Genomic DNA, 25,140 nt, shown 5'->3' with positions numbered 1-25,140 from the left:
CAAACTTGATGATTGAGTTGGAGACGTGCATGGCCATGCAGTCATGGGTGAATAGGGAGTACAGGAGGGGGCTGAGCACGCACCCCTGTGGGGCCCACGTGTTGAGGATCAGTGTGGCGCAAATGTTGTTGCCTACCTTCATCACTTGGGGTAGGCCCGTCACTGAGCTTAGTGATGAGCTTGACCACACACCATACCTTCCTGTGTAGTGTCCTGAATACAACAGTAGTTCCCTGATCCTGGTACAGAATATACAGGGTTTCTTCCTCCATATCGACTGATACCGTTTAATTCAATCATTAAAAAAGACAATACAAGTAAAAGTTGCGTATTAAAAATGTTATTCCGAGTGCCAGTTCTCTCTCCATTCAGAGACATCAGTATCAAGCCTGTGTGTCAGTCTGGACTTCAACACATCATCAAATTTTATTTGTCACATACACATGTTTAGCAGATGTTATTGCGGGTGTAGCGAAATGCTTGTGTGTCTCCATGTGCTGCCTCAATGTTTCTGTGAACACATACTGTACACACACAGTCACTGTTCTATTACCAATGGCAGTTAGGGATAGGTGATATCTGACACACACACATACAGTGGGGCAAAAAAGTCACATTGTAGGATTTGTAATGAATTTATTTGCAAATTATGGTGGAAAATAAGTATTTGGTCAATAACAAAAGTTTATCTCAATACTTTGTTATATACCCTTTGTTGGCAATGACAGAGGTCAAACGTTTTCTGTAAGTCTTCACAAGGTTTTCACACACTGTTGCTGGTATTTTGGCCCATTCCTCCATGCAGATCTCCTCTAGAGTAGTGATGTTTTGGGGCTGTTGCTGGGCAACACGGACTTTCAACTCCCTCCAAAGATTTTCTATGGGGTTGAGATCTGGAGACTGGCTAGGCCACTCCAGGACCTTGAAATGCTTCTTACGAAGCCACTCCGTCGTTGCCCGGGCGGTGTGTTTGGGATCATTGTCATGCTGAAACACCCAGCCACGTTTCATCTTCAATGCCCTTGCTGATGGAAGGAGGTTTTCACTCAAAATCTCACGATACATGGCCCCATTCATTCTGTCCTTTACACGGATCAGTTGTCCTGGTCCCTTTGCAGAAAAACAGCCCCAAAGCATGATGTTTCCACCCCCATGCTTCACAGTAGGTATGGTGTTCTTTGGATGCAACTCAGCATTCTTTGTCCTCCAAACACGACGAGTTGAGTTTTTACCAAAAAGTTATATTTTGGTTTCATCTGACCATATGACATTCTCCCAATCTTCTTCTGGATCATCCAAATGCTCTCTAGCAAACTTCAGACGGGCCTGGACATGTACTGGCTTAAGCAGGGGGACACGTCTGGCACTGCAGGATTTGAGTCCCTGGCGGCGTAGTGTGTTACTGATGGTAGGCTTTGTTACTTTGGTCCCAGCTCTCTGCAGGTCATTCACTAGGTCCCCCCGTGTGGTTCTGGGATTTTTGCTCACCGTTCTTGTGATCATTTTGACCCCACGGGGTGAGATCTTGCGTGGAGCCCCAGATCGTGGGAGATTATCAGTGGTCTTGTATGTCTTCCATTTCCTAATAATTGCTCCCACAGTTGATTTCTTCAAACCAAGCTGCTTACCTATTGCAGATTCAGTCTTCCCAGCCTGGTGCAGGTCTACAATTTTGTTTCTGGTGTCCTTTGACAGCTCTTTGGTCTTGGCCATAGTGGAGTTTGGAGTGTGACTGTTTGAGGTTGTGGACAGGTGTCTTTTATACTGATAACAAGTTCAAACAGGTGCCATTAATACAGGTAACGAGTAGAGGACAGAGGAGCCTCTTAAAGAAGAAGTTACAGGTCTGTGAGAGCCAGAAATCTTGCTTGTTTGTAGGTGACCAAATACTTATTTTCCACCATAATTTGCAAATAAATTCATAAAAAATCCTACAATGTGATTTTCTGGATTTTTTTCTCTCATTTTGTCTGTCATAGTTGAGGTGTACCTATGATGAAAATTACAGGCCTCTCTCATCTTTTTAAGTGGGAGAACTTGCACAATTGGTGGCTGACTAAATACTTTTTTGCCCCACTGTATACTATGCTGAAGTTTGAATAAGTCAGACTAAATGTATCTAATTGTGTTCTCCACCTCTACACAACCGTTGGTGAGCAGGCAAGAGGTGAGACTGGTGGTGAGGCCTATGCCAAGACCCCATCAAGTATAGCAGCATAGATCAGCTCCTGGCCCCTCATCAAAGATACAGACACAGACACACAGACACACAGACACACAGACACACAGACAGACAGACAGACAGACAGACAGACCGACCGACAGACAGACAGACAGACAGACAGACAGACAGACAGACAGACAGACAGACAGACAGAGACACAAAGCACTGATTACATTATAAATGGTGGTTATGATTAGCCTGGTGGAACCAACCTGATCACTGCTTTCACCTTTCTATTTCACTTCAGATATCATCAAATGTGAAGTGACATACAATGGTGAACACAGCGATCAGGCTGGTCCCACAAGGCTAGGTTATGCCCTAGACATTATATCTAAATAAGCAACAAATAATGTCAGTTTACATAAATTATTTTTCACAATTGGGTTATCAAATGTATCAAAGTAATGAAGTGGGTTATCTTCTGTATTTGTACAAATGATGAGCCTGTGAAAGCTGTTGTCGCTGACAGGTGAATGTTGCTGGCCGGATACTTGCCAACGTGTGACTGACTGTTCTATTCATAGGAATGCTCACAGCGAGGGCATGTCTGCATGATAATGATGAGGGCCCCCTTGCTGGTCTTCTCTATTCTGCATGTTCAGCTGCAAACTGGACATCTCTCAAACAACTGCAGCAGGCAATCTTATGAGGTGATGTTGGGAGGGGCTGTGACGGTGATATAATTGCATTTGCATATAAACGCTTTTCGCTAATACACTACCCAATCAAAATTACTACTAGCTGTATCTGCTTGGCTGGGGAATTAGTCCACTATTTTATCAAGCTGGGTATTTTTTTAATACAACTTTTCACTCTTCACATTACACACATTACCTGTAGTTGTTGATGAAGCTGTCTGTGTCATCAGTGCAGTAAGGAAGACTCGGCCAACAATGGAGGACCTGTCACAAGGGTACACTTTTATTCTGAGGTATTGCCTGACAAGCTGTGAAAATAGCAAGTGAATTAAATTATTTTTGGAGGTCGCTAAACCATTGCAATCACATTGCTGGACATGTTATGATACCCACCTTTGCTCCTTCTGGTAGGTCCCAGCATCCCTTCATGACCAAGGGATCAGTCTGGTACCCAACTGTGCACTTTGTTTAACAGAAAAACAGGGTCAATGAGTGTCATCATCCCTCAATTATAAACAGCTTGAGAAATAACGTAATCTTGTATGGAAGCAAATTATATGCTTTACAGATGTAGACTGACTGGCTCCAGATTAGATTAGATTCCGGCCGGTGACGCCGTTACACTATGCAACTAACTGTGACATGTTTTGCTATGGCCATGTTTTTTTTTTAGGTTGTTTCTGCTAGTTAGTACACTGTTGTAGTCAGACATGAGTTAGCTAGTACCACCATAGCTGCATCCAATATTTATTTGCGCCCTAGACATGGGTTGCACCTCGGAGGCTAATGTGACTGTTTCATGTAAATTCCCCTAATTTAGAGGGGAAATACGATGACGTTGCTAAAGTAGGCAAATAATTAGTAGGAAAAACTTGGCCATTATGATATTGTCCAGTTTACTTTAGAGAGATGGCAAGGTTGCCATTACTGTTGCAAGCTAGCAAAGTTGGTCAAAAATAGCTAGCAATGTTAATATTAGCGAGCTAAAATACGGTGGTCCCCTCAATCTTAGTTAGCTGGATAAAATTATACTGCATCTAAAGTCAATCTGGCTACATCACAATCATGCCAAAAGTTTTCCTACGTATAATTTGCCATCTTTTGAAATGTTATCGTGTTTCCAAGTCAAATCCGAGTTGTATTGCTAGGTAAGTAGGTAGCGAGGTAGGTATGTAGCTAGCTAGCTAACAACAGCTATGCTACCGATGATAGTGATAATAATTATCAAAATATAGCTACATATACAGATACATAACCAGCAGTCAATGGCAGGGATCATCAACTAGATTCAGCCACGGATGGTCGGGGGGGATGGAACATAATTACAAATAATTTGTAGACTGCAAATTGACCGCAAGGAGCCCAAACAGATATAATATTTGACTAAAACATAATTTAAACCTTGCTTACATTTGTATACAAGCACATGTCTCTCTATTATGCGTGGGAGTCAGTCGCTTATGATGAGGGAGGGCGATTTAGTTTTTCTTCATGACCATGGCCTTATTTTTATTACAGCATGTTGGATGACTGTCATTCATTTTCCATTCACCCAGTTCAATGTAACGTCAATAGGTTTAGACTACTACATGAAACTCAAATTTTCCCTATACCCATCATGAGGTTGCTACAACCTAGCCTATAAATGAAAGTTTACAATGTAGGTGCACACAGGTTGAGAGAAGAATTGAGATGATAGACAGTAACACATGGACAGACAGTGACCCATTCAATACCGCCTTGCACGCTCTTGCCTGCATCTAGCTTATATAGGGTGTGAACATTAGTCCACAGTTTCAAGAGAGTTTCTATTGGACAAATTTGGGTATTTTTATCACTGTTTTGTTTGCTTCCGTGTAAGAAACATTTTTCGGCAGAATTGGTGGAATGAATATACCCCTGATCACTCATAAACACAGTACACTTTCATAGCAGCCATGTTGTATTCCATCTCACCGCTATGCACTCTCCTCTTCTCAGCTTTTCCCTTCGTTTGTGGACTTCAATGAACAACACATCAGCTGTCTGTGACCAGGCGAAAAAAACTTTCTAAGCCAAACCAGGTTAGATAAAGGTGAAATAAAATGTAAAATAAATGTCATAATCGCTACACACAGCCTACATTGTTGTCCCCATATTAGCTAAAGTAACATCCTAGTCAACATAGATAATAGAACTAATGTGTTAGTAAACCCGCTACAATCATGCAGTAAGATTACAGTTAATAGTTAGTAAGCAGTTACACCAGCGGGCCCCAGTGGCAATAAATTAATAAAACCAAAAGCCTACCTTGACTTGGAAGAGTTACAGTGTTGTGTCGGATAGTCATAGCCAGCTAGCTAACATAGCATCCCTCTGTTTGAGCTGGGTGTTTGAGTAACTAAACTAGCCAGCTGCATTTGGTAGCTAAGTAAGTGAAACTGAAAGTGATTTGTTTTTGGCAATCTCTCTCTTGCTTCTCCTTCATTTTTTAAGAAATTAATTTGTGAAAATTCTTCAACTATTGTCTTTCTCTCTCTTTTGAGTCAACTACTCACCACGTGTTATGCACTGCAGTGCTAGCATTCTCTGATCCTTTGATTGGGTGCAAGAGCTCTGATAGGTTGGAGGATGTCCACCAGAAGTTGTCATAGTTACTGTGTAAGTCTCAGGATGGGGATGAGAACCAAAAGCCTCATAGGTTTTGTATTGAAGTCAATGTACCAAGAGGAGGACGGAAGCTAGCTGTCCTCCGGCTACACCATGGTGCAACCCTACAGAGTGCTGTTGAGGCTACTGTAGACCTTCATTGCATAACAGTGTGTTTTAATCAAATATTTAGTGACTTGAATATATTTAGTATGGTTTTATCTAAAAAGGATAACATTTATAATTTGTATGAAATTCACTGAGGAGGATGGTCCTCCCCTTCTTCCTCTGAGGAGCCTACAGAATTGAAACATTTAAATCACTTGGAGTGGATTTACTGGTGTTTTTACAGTCATTATGTCCAACAATGAAAATATATATACAGTTGAAGTTGGAAATTTACATACATCTTAGCCAAATACATTTAAACTAAATTTTTCCACAATTCCTGACATTTAATCCAAGGAAAAATTCCCTGTGATAGGTCAGTTAGGATCACCACTTTATTTTAAGAATGTGAAATGTCAGAATAATAGTAGAGAGTATGATTTATTTAAGCTTTATTTCTTTCATCACATTCCCAGTAGGTCAGAAGTTGACACACTTAATTAGTATTTGCTATCATTGCCTACAAATTGTTTAACTTGGGTCAAACGTTTCGGGTAGCCTTCCACAAGCTTCCCACAATAAGTTGGATGAATTTTGGCCCATTCCTCCTGACAGAGCTGGTGAAACTGAGTCAGGTTTGTGATGGCCACTCCAATACCTTGACTTTGTTGTCCTTAAGCCATTTTGCCACAACTTTGGAAGTATGCTTGGTGTCATTGTCCATTTGGAAGACCCATTTGCGAACAAGCTTTAACTTCCTGACTGATGTCCTGAGATGTTACTTCAATTTATCCACATAATTTTCTTTCCTCATGATGCCATCTATTTTGTGAAGTGCACCAGTCCCTCCTGCAGCAAAGCACCCCCACAACATGATGTCACCCCCGTGCTTCACGGTTGGGATGGTGTTCTTCGACTTGCAAGCCTCCCCCTGTTTCCTCCAAACATAACGATGGTCATTATGGCCAAACAGTTCTATTTTTGTTTCATCAGACCATTCATCAGAGGACATTTCTCAAAATAATATGATCTTTGTCCCCATGTGCAGTTGCAAACCGTAGTCTGGCTTTTTTATGGCGGTTTTGGAGCAGTGGCTTCTTCCTTGCTGAGCAGGTTTTCAGGTTATGTCAATACAGGACTCGTTTTACTGTGGATATAGATACTTTTGTACCTGTTTCCTCCAGCATCTTCACATGGTCCATTGCTGTTGTTCTGGGATTGATTTGCACTTTTCGCACCAAAGTACGTTCATCTCTAGGAGACCGAACGCGTATCCTTCCTGAGCGGTATGACGGCTGCGTGGTCCCATGGTGTTTATACTTGCGTGCTATTGTTTGTACAGATGAAGGTGGTACCTTCAGGCTTTTGGAAATTGCTCCCAAGGATGAACCAGACTTGTGGAGGTCTACAATTTTTTTCTGAAGTCTTGGCTGATTTCTTCTGGTTTTCCCAATATGTCAAGCAAAGAGGCACTAAGTTTGAAGATAGGCCTTGAAATACATCCACAGGTACACCTCCGATTGACTCTAATGATGTCAATTATCATATCAGAAGCTTCTAAAGCCATGACATCATTTTGTGGAATTTTCCAAGCTGTTTAAAACTTCTTACGGCTGAGATCCCGTTAACGGGATCGATATGACAACAGCCAGTGAAAGTGCAGGGCGCCAAATTCAAAACAACAAATCTCATAATTAAGATTCCTCAGACATGGAAGTATTTTACACCATTTTAAAGATAAACTTGTTGTTAATCCCACGACAGTGTCCGATTTCAAAAATACTTTACGACGAAAGCACACCAAACGATTATGTTAGGTCTGCACCTAGTCACAGAAAAACCCAGCCATTTTTCCAGCCAAAGAGAGGAGTCACAAAAAGCAGAAATAGAGATAAAATGATTCACTAATCGTTGATGATCTTCATCTGATGACACTCATAGGAGTTCGTTACACAATACATGTATGTTTTGTTCGATAAAGTTCATATTTATATCCCAAAATCTTAGTTTACATTGGCGCGTTATGTTCAGTAATGTTTTGCCTCCAAAACATCCGGTGATTTTGCAGAAAGCCACATCAATTTACAGAAATACTCATAATAAACATTGATAAAAGATACAAGTATTAAACATGGAACTTTAGATAAACTTCTCCTTAATGCAACCGCTGTGTCAGATTTCAAAAAAACTTTGCGGAAAAAGCACACCATGTGAGTACAGCGCTCAGAGCCCAAATAACCAATAAAGATATCTGCCATGTTTTGGAGTCAACAGAAGTCAGAAATAGCATTGTAAATATTCACTTACCTTTGATGATCTTCATCAGAATGCACTCCCAGGAATCCCAGTTCCACAATAAATGTTTGTTTTGTTCGATATAGTCCATCATTTATGTCCAAATACCTTCATTTTGTTTGCGCGTTCAGTCCAGTAATCCAAATTCATGACGCTCAGGTCAGACAAAAAGTCAAACAATTCCATTACAGTTCGTAGAAACATGTCAAACAATGTATAGAATCAATCTTTAGGATGTTTTTAACATAAATCTTAAATAATGTCAACCGGAGAATTCCTTTGTCTTCAGAAATGCAATGGAAAGCAGGTCGCTCTCACGTGAGCGTGCATGTTCAGCTCATGCCAGACACCTGACTCAAAGAGCTCTCCTTCCCTCATTCTTCACAGTAGAAGCATCAAACAAGGTTCTAAAGACTGTTGACATCTAGGAGCCTTAGGAAGTGCAATATGACCAATATCCCACTGTATATTGGATAGGCAAACTTACAAATCTCAGATTTCCCACTTCCTGGTTGGATTTTTTCTCAGGTTTTTGCCTGCCAAATGAGTTCTGTTATACTCACAGACATCATTCTAACAGTTTTAGAAACTTCAGAGTGTTTTCTATCAAAATCTACTAATATTATGCATATCTTAGGCTCTGAGCCTGAGTAGCAGGCAGTTTACTCTGGGCACCTTTTCATCCAAGCTACTCAATACTGCCACCCAGCCATAAGAAGTTAAATGCACTGTCAACTTAGTGTATTTAAACTTCTGACCCACTGGAATTGTGATACAGTGAATTATAAGTGAAATAATCTGTCCAACCGGCCTCACAACCGCAGACCACGTGTAACCGCGCCAGCCCAGAGCCTCCTGCGGGATCGTCTGAGACCAGCCACCCGGACAGCTGATGAAACTGAGGACTATTCTTGTCTGTAATAAAGCCCTCTTGTTGAAAAAACTCATTCTGATTGGCTGGGCCTGGCTACCAAGTGGGTGGGGTGGGCCTGCTATCCCAGGCCCACCCATGGCTGCGCCCCTGCCCAGTCATGTGAAATCCATGGATTAAGGCCTATTTAATTTATTTCAATTGACTGATTTCCTTATATGAACTGTAAAATCGTGGTAATTGTTTCATGTTGTGTTTATATTTTTGGTCAGTATATAATTGTTTTTTCTTTGCTCTAAAAACTTGGGGGGCCAAATAAATCCACAGGCCACCAGTTGGGGAACCCTGATCTATGGTCTAGTATCCGGTATACTCACCACCACTGGGGACCAATGCCCTCCAACCACCTGCTCTGTATGATGGAGGTCCTTCAGCATGGCATGCAAACCATAGTTGTTGGCTGTGCATCCTGCTGGAAGCCAACATTCAAAATATTCAACCCTAGCTGGAAGAGTACATTGCATGGGTTTTTTCAGTTTCAAACAGCCGTGATCCTTTGAATGCGTTGGTTGGGGGCGATGAAACAACAGAGGTCCATTCAATGAAGGGAAGCAAAGTAGACGGAGGGGCGATTTGCACGTGGAGCTTGGCAAAAGGGGGGATGACTTGTTGACATAAATGTAATTCAAACCCAACCTTCACATTTACTCCAAACCCAATCTTCATTTACTCCAAACCCAACCTTCATTTACTCGTTAGAGTAATTTTCACACTAGAATAAATGTTTCTCACTCCTATTGATGCCACATAGGCTGTTGTCAAAGGGATTTGTTGTTTAAGGGCAGTCACTCTTTAAAATGGGTGACAGGTCTTTAGTCTGTTCTTTTCCTCCTTTATGGAAATATGTGCCATCAGCTGTGTGTAGTGGAGGGGGGTCCTAGGCTCTATTAGTAATGCAATGAGATGATCAGCTATGAGGCTGCATAGTGACTTAGAGTAGTGTTTACCTCCCTGTTGGCCCACAGCCACAGATAATGAGGACAATTGAATGGGTCACTCATGTTTGCTTAATTGTAATCCTTTTTCAGTGTGTTGTGTTATACATGTGTTATATGCTGTGAGTGGCACTATAGATGTGTGTGTTTCCGATTCTTATCTGAGCATGTTAAATCTCACACTCTTAGAGGCAGATATGCATGTCCTCAGATATGGATTGCATGTGGATTTCCCCATTTAAATGATCATACCACCACACAACACTAGTCTCATTCATACAGAGCTTTTGTTCATGTGCTAATGCTAGAACTATACCCTGTTTCACCCAAAGATGTGTAAATATACTAGATGACTGACAGGGGGCGCTGTGTTGAAGTCCCAAGCCTCCATCTTGGCACTCTCCCACCGTTGTAAAAATGATTTGGGAAACTATAGAAATGCATTTATTAATATCTATATTTGTTTTTGCCACGTTTATTCTATTACAGACACCTTCACCACTTGGGAAAATAAAACAGTATATTACGTTAGCAAAAAATATTTAAAAGAGTATATATTTTTTAAAGTTCTGATGTTACTGTCTCCACTACAATAACAAAAAATACTTAAATACATGTAATTTTGTCCTTGAAGAATTTAATTGAAATACTGTAGAATTCCATTCATTCCTATGGAGGACTGCTTCTTCTGGGGAGTGCCAATATGGCTGACCAGTGGCTTCAAAGCCTCTCATTGGCCAATGCATAGCATTAGCAATCCAGGGTTGTTTCATCATCGGTTTCACCCAGGGCTAATATCTACTGGAAAGCCTTTTACTTTCTCTGTAGCCTATGTTTCATGAACTTTAAAGTACATACGGAATGGTTTTGCCTGACCCAAATGTTTTTGTAAAGCTTGAATACATTCGGCATGGAATGCATACAGCAGCGTTTGTGTGTGCCGTGGGTATGTGTTTGTACAGACAGTACAGACTCTTACCTGCTCGTGCAATTCCATTGTGTGCAAACGGAGGGTGGCTAGTCAGTAACCGTAACCTCAGAATACACACACACACACACACACACACACACACACACACACACACACACACACACACACACACACACACACACACACACACACACACACAGCTACCTGGACTATTTGCATAGACCCCCTTTTCTTACACTGCTGCTACTTGCTGTTTATTATCTGTGCATAGTAATTTTACCCCTACCTACATGTAGTGTACATATTACCTCAATTACCTCGACTAACCTGTACGCCCGCTCATTGACTCAGTACCGGTACCCCCTGTATGTAGCCTCGTTATTGTTATTTTATTGTGTTACCTTTTTTACTTAACTCTTATTTTATTAAAACTGAATTGTTGGTTAAAGGCTTCTAAGTTAGCATTTCACGGTAAGGTCTACATCTGTTATATTCGGCGCATGAGAGAGCGAGAGAGCGACGGGGGAGGGCAGTAGAGCGACGGGGGAGGGCAGTAGAGCGACGGGGGAGGGCAGTAGAGCGACGGGGGAGGGCAGTAGAGCGACGGGGGAGGGCAGTAGAGCGACGGGGGAGGGCAGTAGAGCGACGGGGGAGGGCAGTAGAGAGAGACCCCCGTCATGACACCCTCTGGCTACCTCTCTGTGCTGTTCTCTCATGCAGAAATATACCCGTCTGCTGGGAGAGAGAGGGAATGTAGAGAGAAAAGATAATTACAACCATACACATTACAACCATAGAGGCAGAAAAGACATCGGAAAATGGATTGAGAGACAACGAGAGAAAAGAGGAGGGGGGAGAAGAGGAGGATGGCAGATAGAGGGGGAGTCAGATCTGTGTGGCGTTGCCCCGAGATACAGGATGTCGTAATAAGGCAAAGGGGATGGAGGGAAGGAGGGAGGTCCGGACCACGCAGGGAGAGGGGTAGGAGAGACCTCAAGGAGAAGTGGTTTGGTTTCCCATTGGTCCCAGCCCTCCCACCCCCCTCTCTCTGTCAGGCAGTGGTTTGTTCCAGTTCGCTCTGGGCTCTGTTGTTGTGCAGAGCTGCAGAAGGCCTGCTAGAGCCAGCTACTGCACTGCTGCTGTTTTGGAAAGAGAGAGAGAGAGAGAGAGAAAGGGAGAGAGAGTGAAAAGGAAGAGGAGGACAGACAAAGCGGATTGAGACTGTGGGAGCTTGTGTGTTCATTTCATCACCATTTAAGAACCAACCAAGGAGGACAGAGAACAGGAGGAAAGAGAGTCAAAAAACGACTCTGAAAAAGCGAAAGTGAAATAGAGGGTGAAGGAGGTAAAGGAAGGGAGGAAGCTGGGTCTGAGGAAAGGCGTCTGACATTGCTTGTCTCGCTTCACACGCAGGAAGATTTCTGCTCAGCCAGCCCACAGCTGCTTTTTCCCCCTTACTACTCTTGGAGCGTTGTCCTCCATCCTTTCTTCTCCTCTGAGCAAGAGGAGGAGAGCTAGAAGGAGAAAGAGAGGAGGAGGAGGGGAGGCAGCCCCCCCTCCCCCTTACACAGACACACGGCACAGAACGAAGGGAGAGAGGGAGAGAAGCAGAGAAAAGAGAGCCTGTTCCTTGCCGTCTCTCTGTCGTCCCTCGGCGAGCGAGCGGCTAACAGGCACCGCTCATGTCCATGAACTCAGAGAAATCCTCGTCCCCCGAAAGGTAACATGTCCTCCCCTGCCCCCCTGTCTCTCCGTCCGTCTATCTCTATGCCATGCATTTTGTCTGGCTGACTGTCATTCTGTCTTCTGCTACAGAATTCCCCCATATCCCCTCCCTCCCTCCCTCCCTCCCCACCCACCCTCCTTCTTTCTCTCTCTCTCTATCCATCTGTCTCTCCGTCTATCCTTATCTCTGTCCATCTCTAGCCGGTTGTCGTCTGCTATTGTTTGTAGAGGGTGCAGTGTGCTGACACGGTGAGGAAAAAGGCGCAGTGGTCAATTGTTGCATGCTGATGTAGCTTTTCATACAGGCAGTGGAAAAACAACAACACCTGATCAAACCATCTCTGTCTGTCTGTGTGTCTGTCTGTATGATGGTGATGCTGCTCCTGCTAAGGCTATGAGGGACTCACACAGCATATCTGTCAACATGTCAACATTAGCACAGCCACTAGCATATCTCAGCAGGACAAAACAATCACACTTCAAATGACGAACACATCACCAGCAGCACATCTCAAAACACATGAAAGACAACAACCGAACATCAGACCTCGTACAACCATCCCCCCAAAAATTGAATAAAATGTTGTTGTTCGCGTACACATATTTTGCAGATGTTATTCCAGGTGCAGCGAAATGCTTATGTCTCTAACACCAACAGTGCAGTAATACCTTACAATTCCTTACAATACACACAAATTAAACAAATGTAAATTAAGAAATATCAGAACAAGCAATGTCAGATTCTGGAGTGTAAATGTGTGTGCGTGTGCGCGTGTGTGCGTGCGTGCGTGCGTGTGTGTGTATGTGTGTATATGTACAGTTGAAGTCGGAAGTTTACATACACTTAGGTTGGAGTCATTAAACTTGTTTTTCAATCACTCCACAAATTTCTTGTTAACAAACAATGGTTTTGGCAAGTCGGTTAGGACATCTACTTTGTGCATGACACAAGTAATATTTCCAACAATTGTTTACAGACAGATTATTTCACTTATAATTCACTGTATCACAATTCCAGTGGGTCAGAAGTTTACATACACTAAGTTGACTGTGGCTTTAAACAGCTTAGAAAATTCCATAAAATGATGTCATGGCTTTAGAAGCTTCTCATAGGCTAATTGACATCATTTGAGTCAATTGGAGGTGTACCTGTGAATGCATTTCAAGGCCTACCTTCAAACTCAGTGCCTCTTTACTTGACATATTGGGAAAACCAGAGGAAATCAGCCAAGACTTCAGACAAAAAATAGTAGACCTCCACAAGTCTGGTTCATCCTTGGGAGCAATTTCCAAAAGCCTGAAGGTACCACCTTCATCTGTACAAACAATAGTACGCAAGTATAAACACCATGGGACCACGCAGCCGTCATACCGCTCAGGAAGGAGACTCGTTCTGTCTCATTTTAAAAGGGTAATTGATCATTATAAAACCCTTTTGCAATTATGTTAGCACAGTTGAAAACTGTTGTGCTGATTTAAAGAAGCAATAAAACTGGCCTTCTTTAGACTAGTTGAGTGTCTGGAGCATCAGCATTTGTGGGTTCGATTACAGGCTCAAAATGGCTAGAAACAAATAACTTTCTTCTGAAACTCGTCAGTCTATTCTTGTTCTGAGAAATGACGGCGACTCCATGCGAGAAATTGCCAAGAAACTGAAGATCTCGTTCAACGCTGTGTACTACTCCCACAGAACAGCGCAGACTGTCTCTAACCAGAATGGAAAGAGGAGTGGGAGGCCCCGGTGCACAACTGAGCAAGAGGACAAGTACATTAGAGTGTCTAGTTTGAGAAACAGATGCCTCAAGTCCTCAACTGGCAGCTTCATTAAATAGTACCCGCAAAACACCAGTCTCAACGTCAACAGGGAAGAGGCGACTCCGAGACGCTGGCCTTCTAGGCAGAGTTGCAAAGAATTTATATTTTATATTCTTCAAAGTAGCCACCCTTTGCCTTGACAGCTTTGCACACGTTTGGCATTCTCTCAACCAGCTACACCTGGAATGATTTTCCAACAGTCGTGAAGGTGTTCCCACATATGCTGAGCTCTTGTTGGATGCTCTTCCTTCACTCTGCTCTCCTACTTACCCTAAACCATCTCAATTGTGTTGAGGTTGGGTGATTGTGGAGGCCAGGTCATCTGATGCAGCACTCCATCACTCTCCTTCTTGGTCAACTTGCCCTTACACAGCCTGGAGGTGTGTTGGGTCATTTTCCTGTTGAAAAACAAATGATAGTCCCACTAAGAGCACACCAGATGAGATGGCGTATTGCCGCAGAATGCTTTCTCTATCCATTATGGTATGAGGTCGGTGGGTTTGCAGAGCCTTCCCCAAACCATAGCCCTAACCTTAACCACTTGGAATTAATGCCGAAACTGTTAACATCGTGAGTTCTTTCTGTTTTTTAAACCCTGTAACAGTGCAGAACTAACTCTGATACCATGAGGAATTAATGCGTCAAAAATAGACATTCATCCATAATACGTCGAATTTCGAAGAAGAACTATGGGCTCTTGTTGCAGTATAAGAAGGCATCCAGAATGTATGTTAATGTCATAACAAAGCCGGCTTATATTATCCCTAATGCATTATCTGTCACGATCGTCTTCTGGTGAATGAGTGGACCAAGGCGCAGCGTGATATAAATACATCCTCTTTTTTATTTACGAAGAAGATGACCACGAAACGAAACACTTTACAAACTAACAAAACAACAAACGACCGTGAAGCTACAAAACGAAAGTGCACACACAAGCTACTAACGTTTAGACATAGACAATTACCCACAACCTGCCAAATGCCTATGGCTGCCTAAAATATGGCTCCCAATCAGAGACAATGACAGACAGCTGTCTCTGATTGAGAACCATTCAGGCAACCATAGACATACCTAGACACCTACACTAAACACAACCCCATAAACTCTACCAAAACCCCCTATACAATACAACCACCCAAGACGAGACAAATACACACAAACATCCCCCATGTCACACCCTGTCCTAACTAAAATAATACAGAAAACAAAGATAACTAAGGCCAGGGCATGACATTATCAGTGATATATAATGCAATATGAGTATCTATGCCAACAGACGGTATACAAGTGTATTAATGCTAACATGTGAGCAGGTTTATATGGGCTAATGTATTTGTGTAAGAGGGCAGATTATTTGAAGTGTATCACCAATAGGCCTATTCATCATTATATTTTATTTCATCTCATCTGAGAGCTTTATCTGGATATCTGTGCCAAATCACTATATTGGGCCTGTGTTTGGGGTATCATTGCTTTATTTTTAAAGTACCATCTGGGCCAGAGGAACACACACACACACACACACACACACACACTGCTGAGTTAGATTGAGCTAAACTGTGATAGCCATCAGTCAGTTGAGCTGACTAGCTGAGACGCTAGCAGCGGGAGCAGCCTATCTACTTCTGTGTGAATTAGGATGGGGGATAGCTAGAGGGGAAGGATAGAGGGAGGGATGGAAGAAGTGGGGTAGGAGGAGAGCTGTGAGCGTAATGATGCTCTGCCTCTGACACTTTTTTTTAAAGCAGCAGGCAGGCAGATTTTGACGACGGCTGTTGTGTAAGATGGCACTAGAGGCATGGCAGGGGAAAGGAGGTAAAACTGGTTCTTGATCAGATATCTTTCTTTCATCCCTAATGGTTATGATGATTATTGTGACCAGGTAATCTGACCCTAGATCTGTGGTTAGGGAGAACTACTAAGGACTGTACCTCGAGCCATGGCAGGGATGTATGCAGCTGGGAAGGGAGGGATTGGGGGAGGTTTGGGAGGGGTGTGCGTTTTGACATCTGAGGGTTTCAGTATGTGTTTGTTGTTTGGTTGCAGTCTTTGTTCTATAACAGAATGTAAATGTAATGTACTGTTTTATTAGTCCACAGCTGAGCTGAGGTGTCGGTGGCATGATGTTCTACATGGATGGGGTCGGGTGTTTGTGTCTGGACTGCAGTGCTTAGTTTGAGAGAAAGTGGCAAGAGAAACGGAGACAAAGAGAGAGAGAGAGAGAAAGCTAAAGAGACAGAGAGAGAGAAAGCTAAAGAGACAGAGGAGACAGAGAGTGAGAGAAAGCTAAAGAGACGGAGACGGAGAGAAGGAGACGGAGAGAAGGAGACGGAGAGAGAGAGAAGGAGACAGAGAGAAGGAGACAGAGAGAGCGAGAGAAAGCTAAAGAGACAGAGCGAGAGAAAGCTAAAGAGACAGAGAGAAGGAGAGAGAGAGAAGGAGAGAGAGAGAATGAGACAGAGAGAAGGAGACAGAGAGAGCGAGAGAAAGCTAAAGAGACAGAGAGAGAGAAAGCTAAAGAGACAGAGAGAGAGAAAGCTAAAGAGACAGAGAAGGAGACAGAGAAGGAGACAGAGAAGGAGACAGAGACAGAGAAGGAGACAGAGAAGGAGACGGAGACGGAGAGAAGGAGACGGAGAGAAGGAGACGGAGACAGAGAGAAGGAGACGGAGACAGAGAGAAAGCTAAAGAGACAGAGAGAAGGAGAGAAGGAGAGAGAGAGAAGGAGACAGAAAGAAAGCTAAAGATACAGAGAGAAGGAGACAGAGAGAAGGAGACAGAGAGAGCGAGAGAAAGCTAAAGAGACAGAGAGAAGGAGAAGGAGAGAAGGAGACGGAGAGAAGGAGAGAGAGAGAAGGAGACAGAGAGAAAGCTAAAGATACAGAGAGAAGGAGAGAGAGAGAAGGAGACAGAGAGAAAGCTAAAGAGACAGAGAGAGAGAAAGCTAAAGAGACAGAGGAGACAGAGAGTGAGAGAAAGCTAAAGAGACAGAGAAGGAGACGGAGAGAAGGAGACGGAGACAGAGAGAAAGCTAAAGAGACAGAGAGAAGGAGACGGAGAGAAGGAGACGGAGAGAAGGAGAGAGAGAGAAGGAGACAGAGAGAAAGCTAAAGATACAGAGAGAAGGAGAGAGAGAGAAGGAGAGAGAGAGAAGGAGAGAGAGAGAAGGAGACAGAGAGAGCGAGAGAAAGCTAAAGAGACAGAGCGAGAGAAAGCTAAAGAGACAGAGAGAAGGAGACGGAGAGAAGGAGAGAGAGAGGAGACGGAGAGAAGGAGAGAGAGAGAAGGAGACAGAGAGAAGGAGACAGAGAGAGCGAGAGAAAGCTAAAGAGACAGAGAGAGAGAAAGCTAAAGAGACAGAGGAGACAGAGAGTGAGAGAAAGCTAAAGAGACAGAGAAGGAGACAGAGAAGGAGACGGAGAGAAGGAGACGGAGACAGAGAGAAAGCTAAAGAGACAGAGAGAAGGAGAGAAGGAGAGAGAGAGAAGGAGACAGAGAGAAGGAGACGGAGAGAAGGAGAGAGAGAGAAGGAGACAGAGAGAAAGCTAAAGATACAGAGAGAAGGAGAGAGAGAGAAGGAGAGAGAGAGAAGGAGAGAGAGAGGAGACAGAGAGAAGGAGACAGAGAGCGAGAGAAAGCTAAAGAGACAGAGCGAGAGAAAGCTAAAGAGACAGAGAGAAGGAGACAGAGAGAAGGAGACGGAGAGAAGGAGACGGAGAGAAGGAGACGGAGAGAAGGAGAGAGAGAGAAGGAGACAGAGAGAAGGAGACAGAGAGAGCGAGAGAAAGCTAAAGAGACAGAGAGAGAGAAAGCTAAAGAGACAGAGGAGACAGAGAGTGAGAGAAAGCTAAAGAGACAGAGAAGGAGACAGAGAGAAGGAGACGGAGACAGAGAGAAAGCTAAAGAGACAGAGAGAAGGAGAGAGAGAGAAGGAGACAGAGAGAAGGAGACAGAAAGAAAGCTAAAGATACAGAGAGAAGGAGACAGAGAGAAGGAGACAGAGAGAGCGAGAGAAAGCTAAAGAGACAGAGCGAGAGAAAGCTAAAGAGACAGAGAGAGAGAAAGCTAAAGAGACAGAGGAGACAGAGAGTGAGAGAAAGCTAAAGAGACAGAGAAGGAGACGGAGAGAAGGAGACGGAGAGAAGGAGACGGAGACAGAGAGAAAGCTAAAGAGACGGAGAGAAGGAGACGGAGAGAAGGAGAGAGAGAGAAGGAGACAGAGAAAGCTAAAGATACAGAGAGAAGGAGACAGAGAGAGCGAGAGAAAGCTAAAGAGACAGAGAGAAGGAGACAGACAGAGAGAGAAAGCTAAAGAGGCAGAGAGAAGGAGACAGAGAGAGAAAGCTAGAGAGACAGAGAGAAGGAGACAGAGAGAAGGAGACAGAGAGAAGGAGACAGAGAGAAGGAGACAGAGTGAGAGAGAAAGCTAAAGAGACAGAGTGAGAGAGAAAGCTAAAGAGACAGAGAGAAGGAGACAGAGTGAGAGAGAAAGCTAAAGAGACAGAGAGAAGGAGGCAGAGTGAGAGAGAAAGCTAAAGAGACAGAGAGAAGGAGACAGAGTGAGAGAGAAAGCTAAAGAGACAGAGAGAAGGAGACAGAGTGAGAGAGAGAACGCTAAGGAGACAGAGAGAGCGAGAAAGCTAAAGAGACAGAGAAATAGAGAGGCAGATACAGTAGAGAGATAGATGTCTGTCGTTAGTGCTGTCTGGGTTACCTCATTATGGTGTAGGGCTGTTACTTAAGTGATAATGCCCGAGAAGCCGGTGTTTGGGGGATATATTGGCACGGGGGTTGTTAGGCCTGAGACGAAGTTGAGGGATGGCAAACCGTGCCAATATATCCTCCAAACACCGGCTTCTCGGGCATTGTCACTTTCATACAATGGGTTACCAACATATTAAAATGATTGACATATTTTCATTAAAAACTAATTCATTTATTCTTACTAGTTCATCCTTCCACAAGATATAGTCCTGAAACAAATCTAGGGTTGCTAGAGACGCTGCCCAGTTGTTCAGTCTTTTTGTTCTGTATCTATGGACACATCCCAGTCATTTGTTCTACTGGCTGGCAACGTTCTTATCCCTTGCTTGCTAAGCTAGCCAACTACGGCTAACTTACAGTCACATCAAAAAGAGCAGCCAGAATAACAGCTGAGAAACGCTGCCTGTCTGTCTAGTCCCGACACGTTCATTACTATGGAACAGCTGGAGATTGAATTTGAATATTGAAACAATGTTGCAAATGTCGGAGAGACAGACTGCAAGGTTTATACAAATCTCCGCTGTTGAAAACTAAATGTTAGTCGAAAAGAAATGTGAGATAATGTCTAGATGCTTTTTATAGTGAAGATCAATTTCATAAATAGCCTGGCTGGGCTGATGAGACAGTGGTTTGCGCAGTCAGATGGAACAGAGTAAATAGGCATTTTATCGTCATAGATTTAACCGGTGGTAACTCGTTGAATAGACACTAGCTGGAATGCGGTTTTAACCAGTCAGTATTCATGATTAGAGCCGTTGTATAAAGCCTGCAGCCTCTGTAGCCTGCAGCCTCTGTAGCCTGCAACCTGCAGCCTCTGAAAGGTTACAGGGTATACATCTCTGTATATGTCACATAGCCAAGCAGCTGGACCTTGATTTTACAGTATGCTATGCCTCTGCATAAATGTATATGATTGATGTTTGTGACTGTATGAATGAAACTGGTAGCTCTCTAGTCTACTGCGTTTTATGCTCTGAGATCTGTCTGTGTGTCTGTCTGTGTCTGTCTGTGTCTGTCTCTGTGTGTGTGCGTGCGCGTGCGTGATTAACATCCGAGACAGAATATGATATGGACGTTTATTGAATAGTTTGGGGTAGGCCGTGTCTTTGAGGAATGCTCCTCAGAGCCAGATGCTGATGACAGGATGCCCTATGCTGGGCAGCTGACACGACCCCCCCCCCCCCCCCCGCTTGGAGAATGGGGTTCCGATGATGAGCCTTCAGGTTATTATGCTGCTGGTGGGGAGGTGGAAGGTCGTTGGAAGACTGTTGCTGAAAAACATAAAGTATGAGACAAGGGGTGAGTTGACATAAATAGTCCCCTAGATGTAGCCCATTAGATGACAGAGAGGGAAGTGATTATCCCATGTGTAACTCTGTGTTGTTGTTTTTGTCACACTGTTTTGCTTTATCTTGGCCAGGTCTACCTGGTTAAATAAAGGTGAAATAAAAAGACCAGCCTTACTGATTGAACTTTCGTAAATACATTTGTGTTTTTCTGTGAAACCTTTTTGTGTTAGTGTGTTGTGAGTGGGTGGTGTGTGTTTCTGTGAAACCTTTTTGTGTTAGTGTGTTGTGAGTGGGTGGTGTGTGTTTCTGTGAAACCTTTTTGTGTTAGTGTGTTGTGAGTGGGTGGTGTGTGTTTCTGTGAAACCTTTTTGTGTTAGTGTGTTGTGAGTGGGTGGTGTGTGTTTCTGTGAAACCTTTTTGTGTTAGTGTGTTGTGAGTGGGAGGTGTGTGTTTCTGTGAGATCCCGTGTGTGTCCATGGGTGCCTGTCATGGCCCCCACGTGAGATTGGATAAGCCAACGTGTTTTTACTGTGATTACTGGAGCTGCCACTCAGAGAGCGTGAGAGACAGTGAGAGACAGTGAGAGACAGTGAGAGAGAGTGAGACCACACAAAGGGACACCAGTGATAGACAGAATGGTGTCAGCTCCTCCCACCTTCACCAACAGTGGCTGTTTGAATCATCAGAAAGTCAGGGCCAGACAGCACAGTCCTAGGCCACATCGCATTGGTTCTAGTCAGCAAGCCTCCTTTCCCAAATCACCACTGATCTGACACGAGTTGATAGCCAGTGAAGGTCAGACACAGACAGAAACCGAGACAAATGCTACAGCCCAAGAATCTCAAACAGCCTACTTCCCTCTTCTCATGTGCCCTCGACCACTTATCTGAAATAAGATTAGAAGATTAAGGGAAAGTGAAATGAGACAAGAAGAGGCTGTCGAAATAGAGTATTGGACCTCAGCCAGCTGCCCATGAAGCCCAGTCAGCCCAGAAGTAGCAGCAGTCACATCTGGAGCCGCCATGATCCCTCACATACCGACAGTCCATTATTTTCTCCCTCCATCTTCAGCCTGCAGTGTGACCCACATTACATCACTACACCCAGGCTGGCTGCTTCATAGATATGCCACAATAGCATAGCAGCTGATATACTGATGTATGAAGCATGATATACTGTAGTGCCAGCGACTAGCAAGAGCGTATGCCGGACCCCATTAGCCCCAATGCATGGTCCCGACCCCCTCTTTGTTTCTCTCACTCTGTGTCTGCAGCATCCCTCTCTTGGCTTCCCTCTCTTTCTCTCTGTGTAACTCTGTGTTGTTGTATGTGTCGAACTGCTTTGCTTTATCTTGGCCAGGTCGCAGTTGCAAATGAGAACTTGTTCTCAACTGGCCTACCTGGTTAAATAAAGGTGAAATAAAAGTGTCTGGCCAGCTGCCATCTCTGTTTCCATTTCTCTCTATCTAGCTATATGTATCCATCTCTTTGTCTATATTCTCTCTCTCTCTCTCTCTCTGTCTCTGTCTCTGTCTCTGTCTCTGTGTGTGTCTCTGTCTCTGTCTCTGTGTGTGTGTCCTGTGTGTGTCAGAAGGGTCAGTAGCAGACCAGACATGGCTCAACTGGCCTCTGTCTGTAGCAGCAGAAGAAGTGACTGTTGTCTGTCAGCTAGTGCCAGTCTGTATACTCAAAGGGCTTGGCGAATTACAATTGGACTGTCTTTTCTATGTATTCTAATTTTAAATGTGTCTGACCTGTGAACATGGGAAGCATTGAGTCAAACAGGGCCTTGAGCAGAATGAACCAGACACACCACACAACACCCCAGAGGATTGGTCATGTGATGTGGCTTTAGTGACCTGATCTACAGGATGAGTCACATACAGGTCGCTAGGGTTTGCAGGGAGTCCAGGGTTAAATGGGATGGTTGGGGGACAGAGGAGTTCTTCCATAGCCTTAGCGCCAGTCTGTTTGCGCTATCATGCCAACTCCTTGTCACTCACTGTCAATATGAGGCAAGGCCTTCCTTACACAGCACAGTCATATATCCAACCTCTGTTCAATCGTCTATAGATGATTTCTCATCGGCTCTGTCCATGTCATGATCACGTTATGAAGAATCACGTTTGTAAATATATTTTGGCATCTGCCTGTTACTCAGGCAGATACCTGCTCTTATAATTATAAAGGTCTGGCATCGTGATCATCCAAACTATTCCCTCTTCCCTCCCCTTCTGCTGTACTTGAAATGGTTAGTTTGTGTGTGTTAGTGCACTCTCTCTCTGTCTCTCTCTCTGTCTCTCTCTCTGTCTCTCGCTCTCTCTCTCGCTCTCTCTCTCGCGCTCTCTCTCGCTCTCTCTCTCGCGCTCTCTCTCGCTCTCTCTCTCGCTTTCGCTCTCCTCTCTCCTCTTCATGCTAGATTATGGAAACATAATTTATAGATCAGCAGGTAAGGGTGCTCTCGAGCGGCTAAATGTTATTTTCCATTCGGCCATCAGATTTGCCACCAAAGCCCCTTATAGGACACATCACTGCACTCTATACTCCTCTGTAAACTGGTCATTTCTGTATACCTGTCACAAGACCCATTGGTTGATGCTTATTTATAAAACCCTCTTTAGGCCTCACTCCCCCCATCTGAGATATCTACTGCAGTCCTCATCCTCCACATACAACACCCATTCTGCCAGTCACATTCTGTTAAAGGTCCCCAAAGCACACACATCCTTGGCTCGCTCCTCTTTTCAGTTCGCTGCAGCTAGCGACTGGAATGAGCTGCAACAAACACTCAAACTCGACAGTTTTATCTCAATCTCTTCATTCAAAGACTCACTCATGGACACTCTTACTGACAGTTGTGGCTGATTTGCGTGATGTATTGTTGTCTCTACCTTCTTGCTCTTTGTGCTATTGTCTGTGCCCAATAATGTTTGTACCATGTTGTGTTGCTTCCATGCTGTTTTTATGTTGTGTTGCTACCATGCTGTTTTTATGTTGTGTTGCTTCCATGCTGTTTTTATGTTGTGTTGCTACCATGTTGTTGTCATGTTGTGTTGCTACCATGCTGTGTTGTCATGTGTTGCTGCCTTGCTATGTTGTTGTCTTAGGTCTCTCTTTATGTAGTGTTGTGTTGTCTCTCTTGTCGTGATGTGTGTTTTGTCCTATATTTATATATATCATATATATATAATTTTTTAAAATCCCAGCCCCCGTCCCCGCAGGAGGCCTTTTGCCTTTTGGTAGGCCGTCATTGTAAATAAGAATTTGTTCTTAACTGACTTGCCTAGTTAAATAAAGGTTAAATACAAATAAATAAATATAAATAAAATCTCTCTCACTTCTCTTCCTGTCCTTCTTTTAGTTTCTCTCTTTTCTCTTTGTCATATGAGGTTCTCTTACATCTGACTGGTTTTCAGGTACTGGAGGTGGTGAAGGTGTAGCGGAGGTGGTGGTGGTGAAGGTGGTGCCGGTGGGGGTGATGGATGAGGGGGTGGTAGTGGAGGTGGTGCCAGTGGAGGTGTTGCCAGTGCTAGAGGTTATGCCGGTCGTCCCGGTAGTGATGGTGGTGCCGGTGGAGGTGATGGTGGAGGTAGTAGTAGTACACGTACCACATCTAACAATCAGCTAGAATATCAAAATCAAATATCATTTTATTTGTCACATGGGCCAAATACAACCGGTGTAGACTTTACCGTGAAATGCTTACTTACAAGCCCTTAACCATCCATACAGAGTTAAAATGTAAGAATATTTGCACACACAATAAATAACAGTAACGATACTATACAAGGAGTACCGGTACTGAGTCAATGTGCTGGGGGTACGAGGTAGTAGAGGTAATTGAGGTAATATTATGTACATGTAGGTAGGGGTAAAAGTAACTAGGCAATCAGGAGAGATAATAAACAGAGTAGCAGCAACAAGTGTGAAAGTGTGTCTGGGTGTGTGTGGCGTCAATATGCATGCGTGTGTTTGTTTGTGTGTGTGTGTGTGTGTGTGTGAGAGAGAGCTCTTTACAGATTAGGAAAGTAGGGGTAAACGCTGGGTCAGCAGATAACTAATATCTGGGCTGACATAGCTGCTGTATTAACACACTGGAATGATAATGGTCTGTTTGTTTGATTGTTTCTGTGTGTGTGTCAGCTTGTGTGTGTGAATGCGAGTTCTTTCATGTGTGTGTGTGCTGTCCCAGGTGGCTGTAAGTGCCCAGCATGAGGGCCTACTATACAGCTCTTAGATCCCCCCCCCCCTGAAACCCCCTCCCAGAGACACAGCCCCATAGTTCCAGAGATCCACCAGACACACGTAGAGAGTAGACACAGAGGCACGTAGAGAGTAGACACAGAGGCACGTAGAGAGTAGACACAGAGGCACGTAGAGAGTAGACACAGAGGCACGTAGAGAGTAGACACAGAGGCACGTAGAGAGTAGACACAGAGGCACGTAGAGAGTAGACACAGAGGCACGTAGAGAGTAGACACAGAGGCACGTAGAGAGTAGACACAGAGGCACGTAGAGAGTAGACACAGAGGCACGTAGAGAGTAGACACAGAGGCACGTAGAGAGTAGACACAGAGGCACGTAGAGAGTAGACACAGAGGCACGTAGAGAGTAGACACGCGTAGAGAGTAGACACAGAGGCACGTAGAGAGTAGACACAGAGACGCGTAGAGAGTAGACACAGAGGCGCGTAGAGAGTAGACACAGAGACGCGTGGAGAGTAGTCTCTGTGTCTACTCTCCACGCGTCTCTGTGTCTACTCTCTACGCGCCTCTGTGTCTACTCTCTACGCGCCTCTGTGTCTACTCTCTACGCGCCTCTGTGTCTACTCTCTAAACAGAGTAGAAACAGA

General features: G+C 44.0%; 1 protein-coding gene across 3 annotated transcripts in view; it reads left to right on the top strand.

The window, feature by feature from the left end:
- The window catches only part of LOC139578289 (SRSF protein kinase 2-like), a 95,460-nt gene that overhangs the window by 23,225 nt on the left and 47,095 nt on the right, over positions 1-25,140 (top strand). The window contains exon 1 of one of the 3 annotated variants that reach the window (XM_071405695.1): positions 11,703-12,413. The exons of the other annotated variants lie outside the window; for them this stretch is intronic. Coding sequence (XP_071261796.1) covers positions 12,376-12,413 — 38 coding nt within the window. The 5' untranslated portion in view covers positions 11,703-12,375. Of the gene's footprint in view, positions 1-11,702; positions 12,414-25,140 lie in introns of those variants that run through there. 3 annotated transcript variants of the gene reach the window in all.

The sequence above is a fragment of the Salvelinus alpinus genome, chromosome 6, assembly GCF_045679555.1.
Source record: "Salvelinus alpinus chromosome 6, SLU_Salpinus.1, whole genome shotgun sequence".
In the NCBI taxonomy this organism is placed as follows: Eukaryota; Metazoa; Chordata; class Actinopteri; order Salmoniformes; family Salmonidae; genus Salvelinus; species Salvelinus alpinus.
This window is presented reverse-complemented; position numbering and strand designations above follow the sequence as displayed.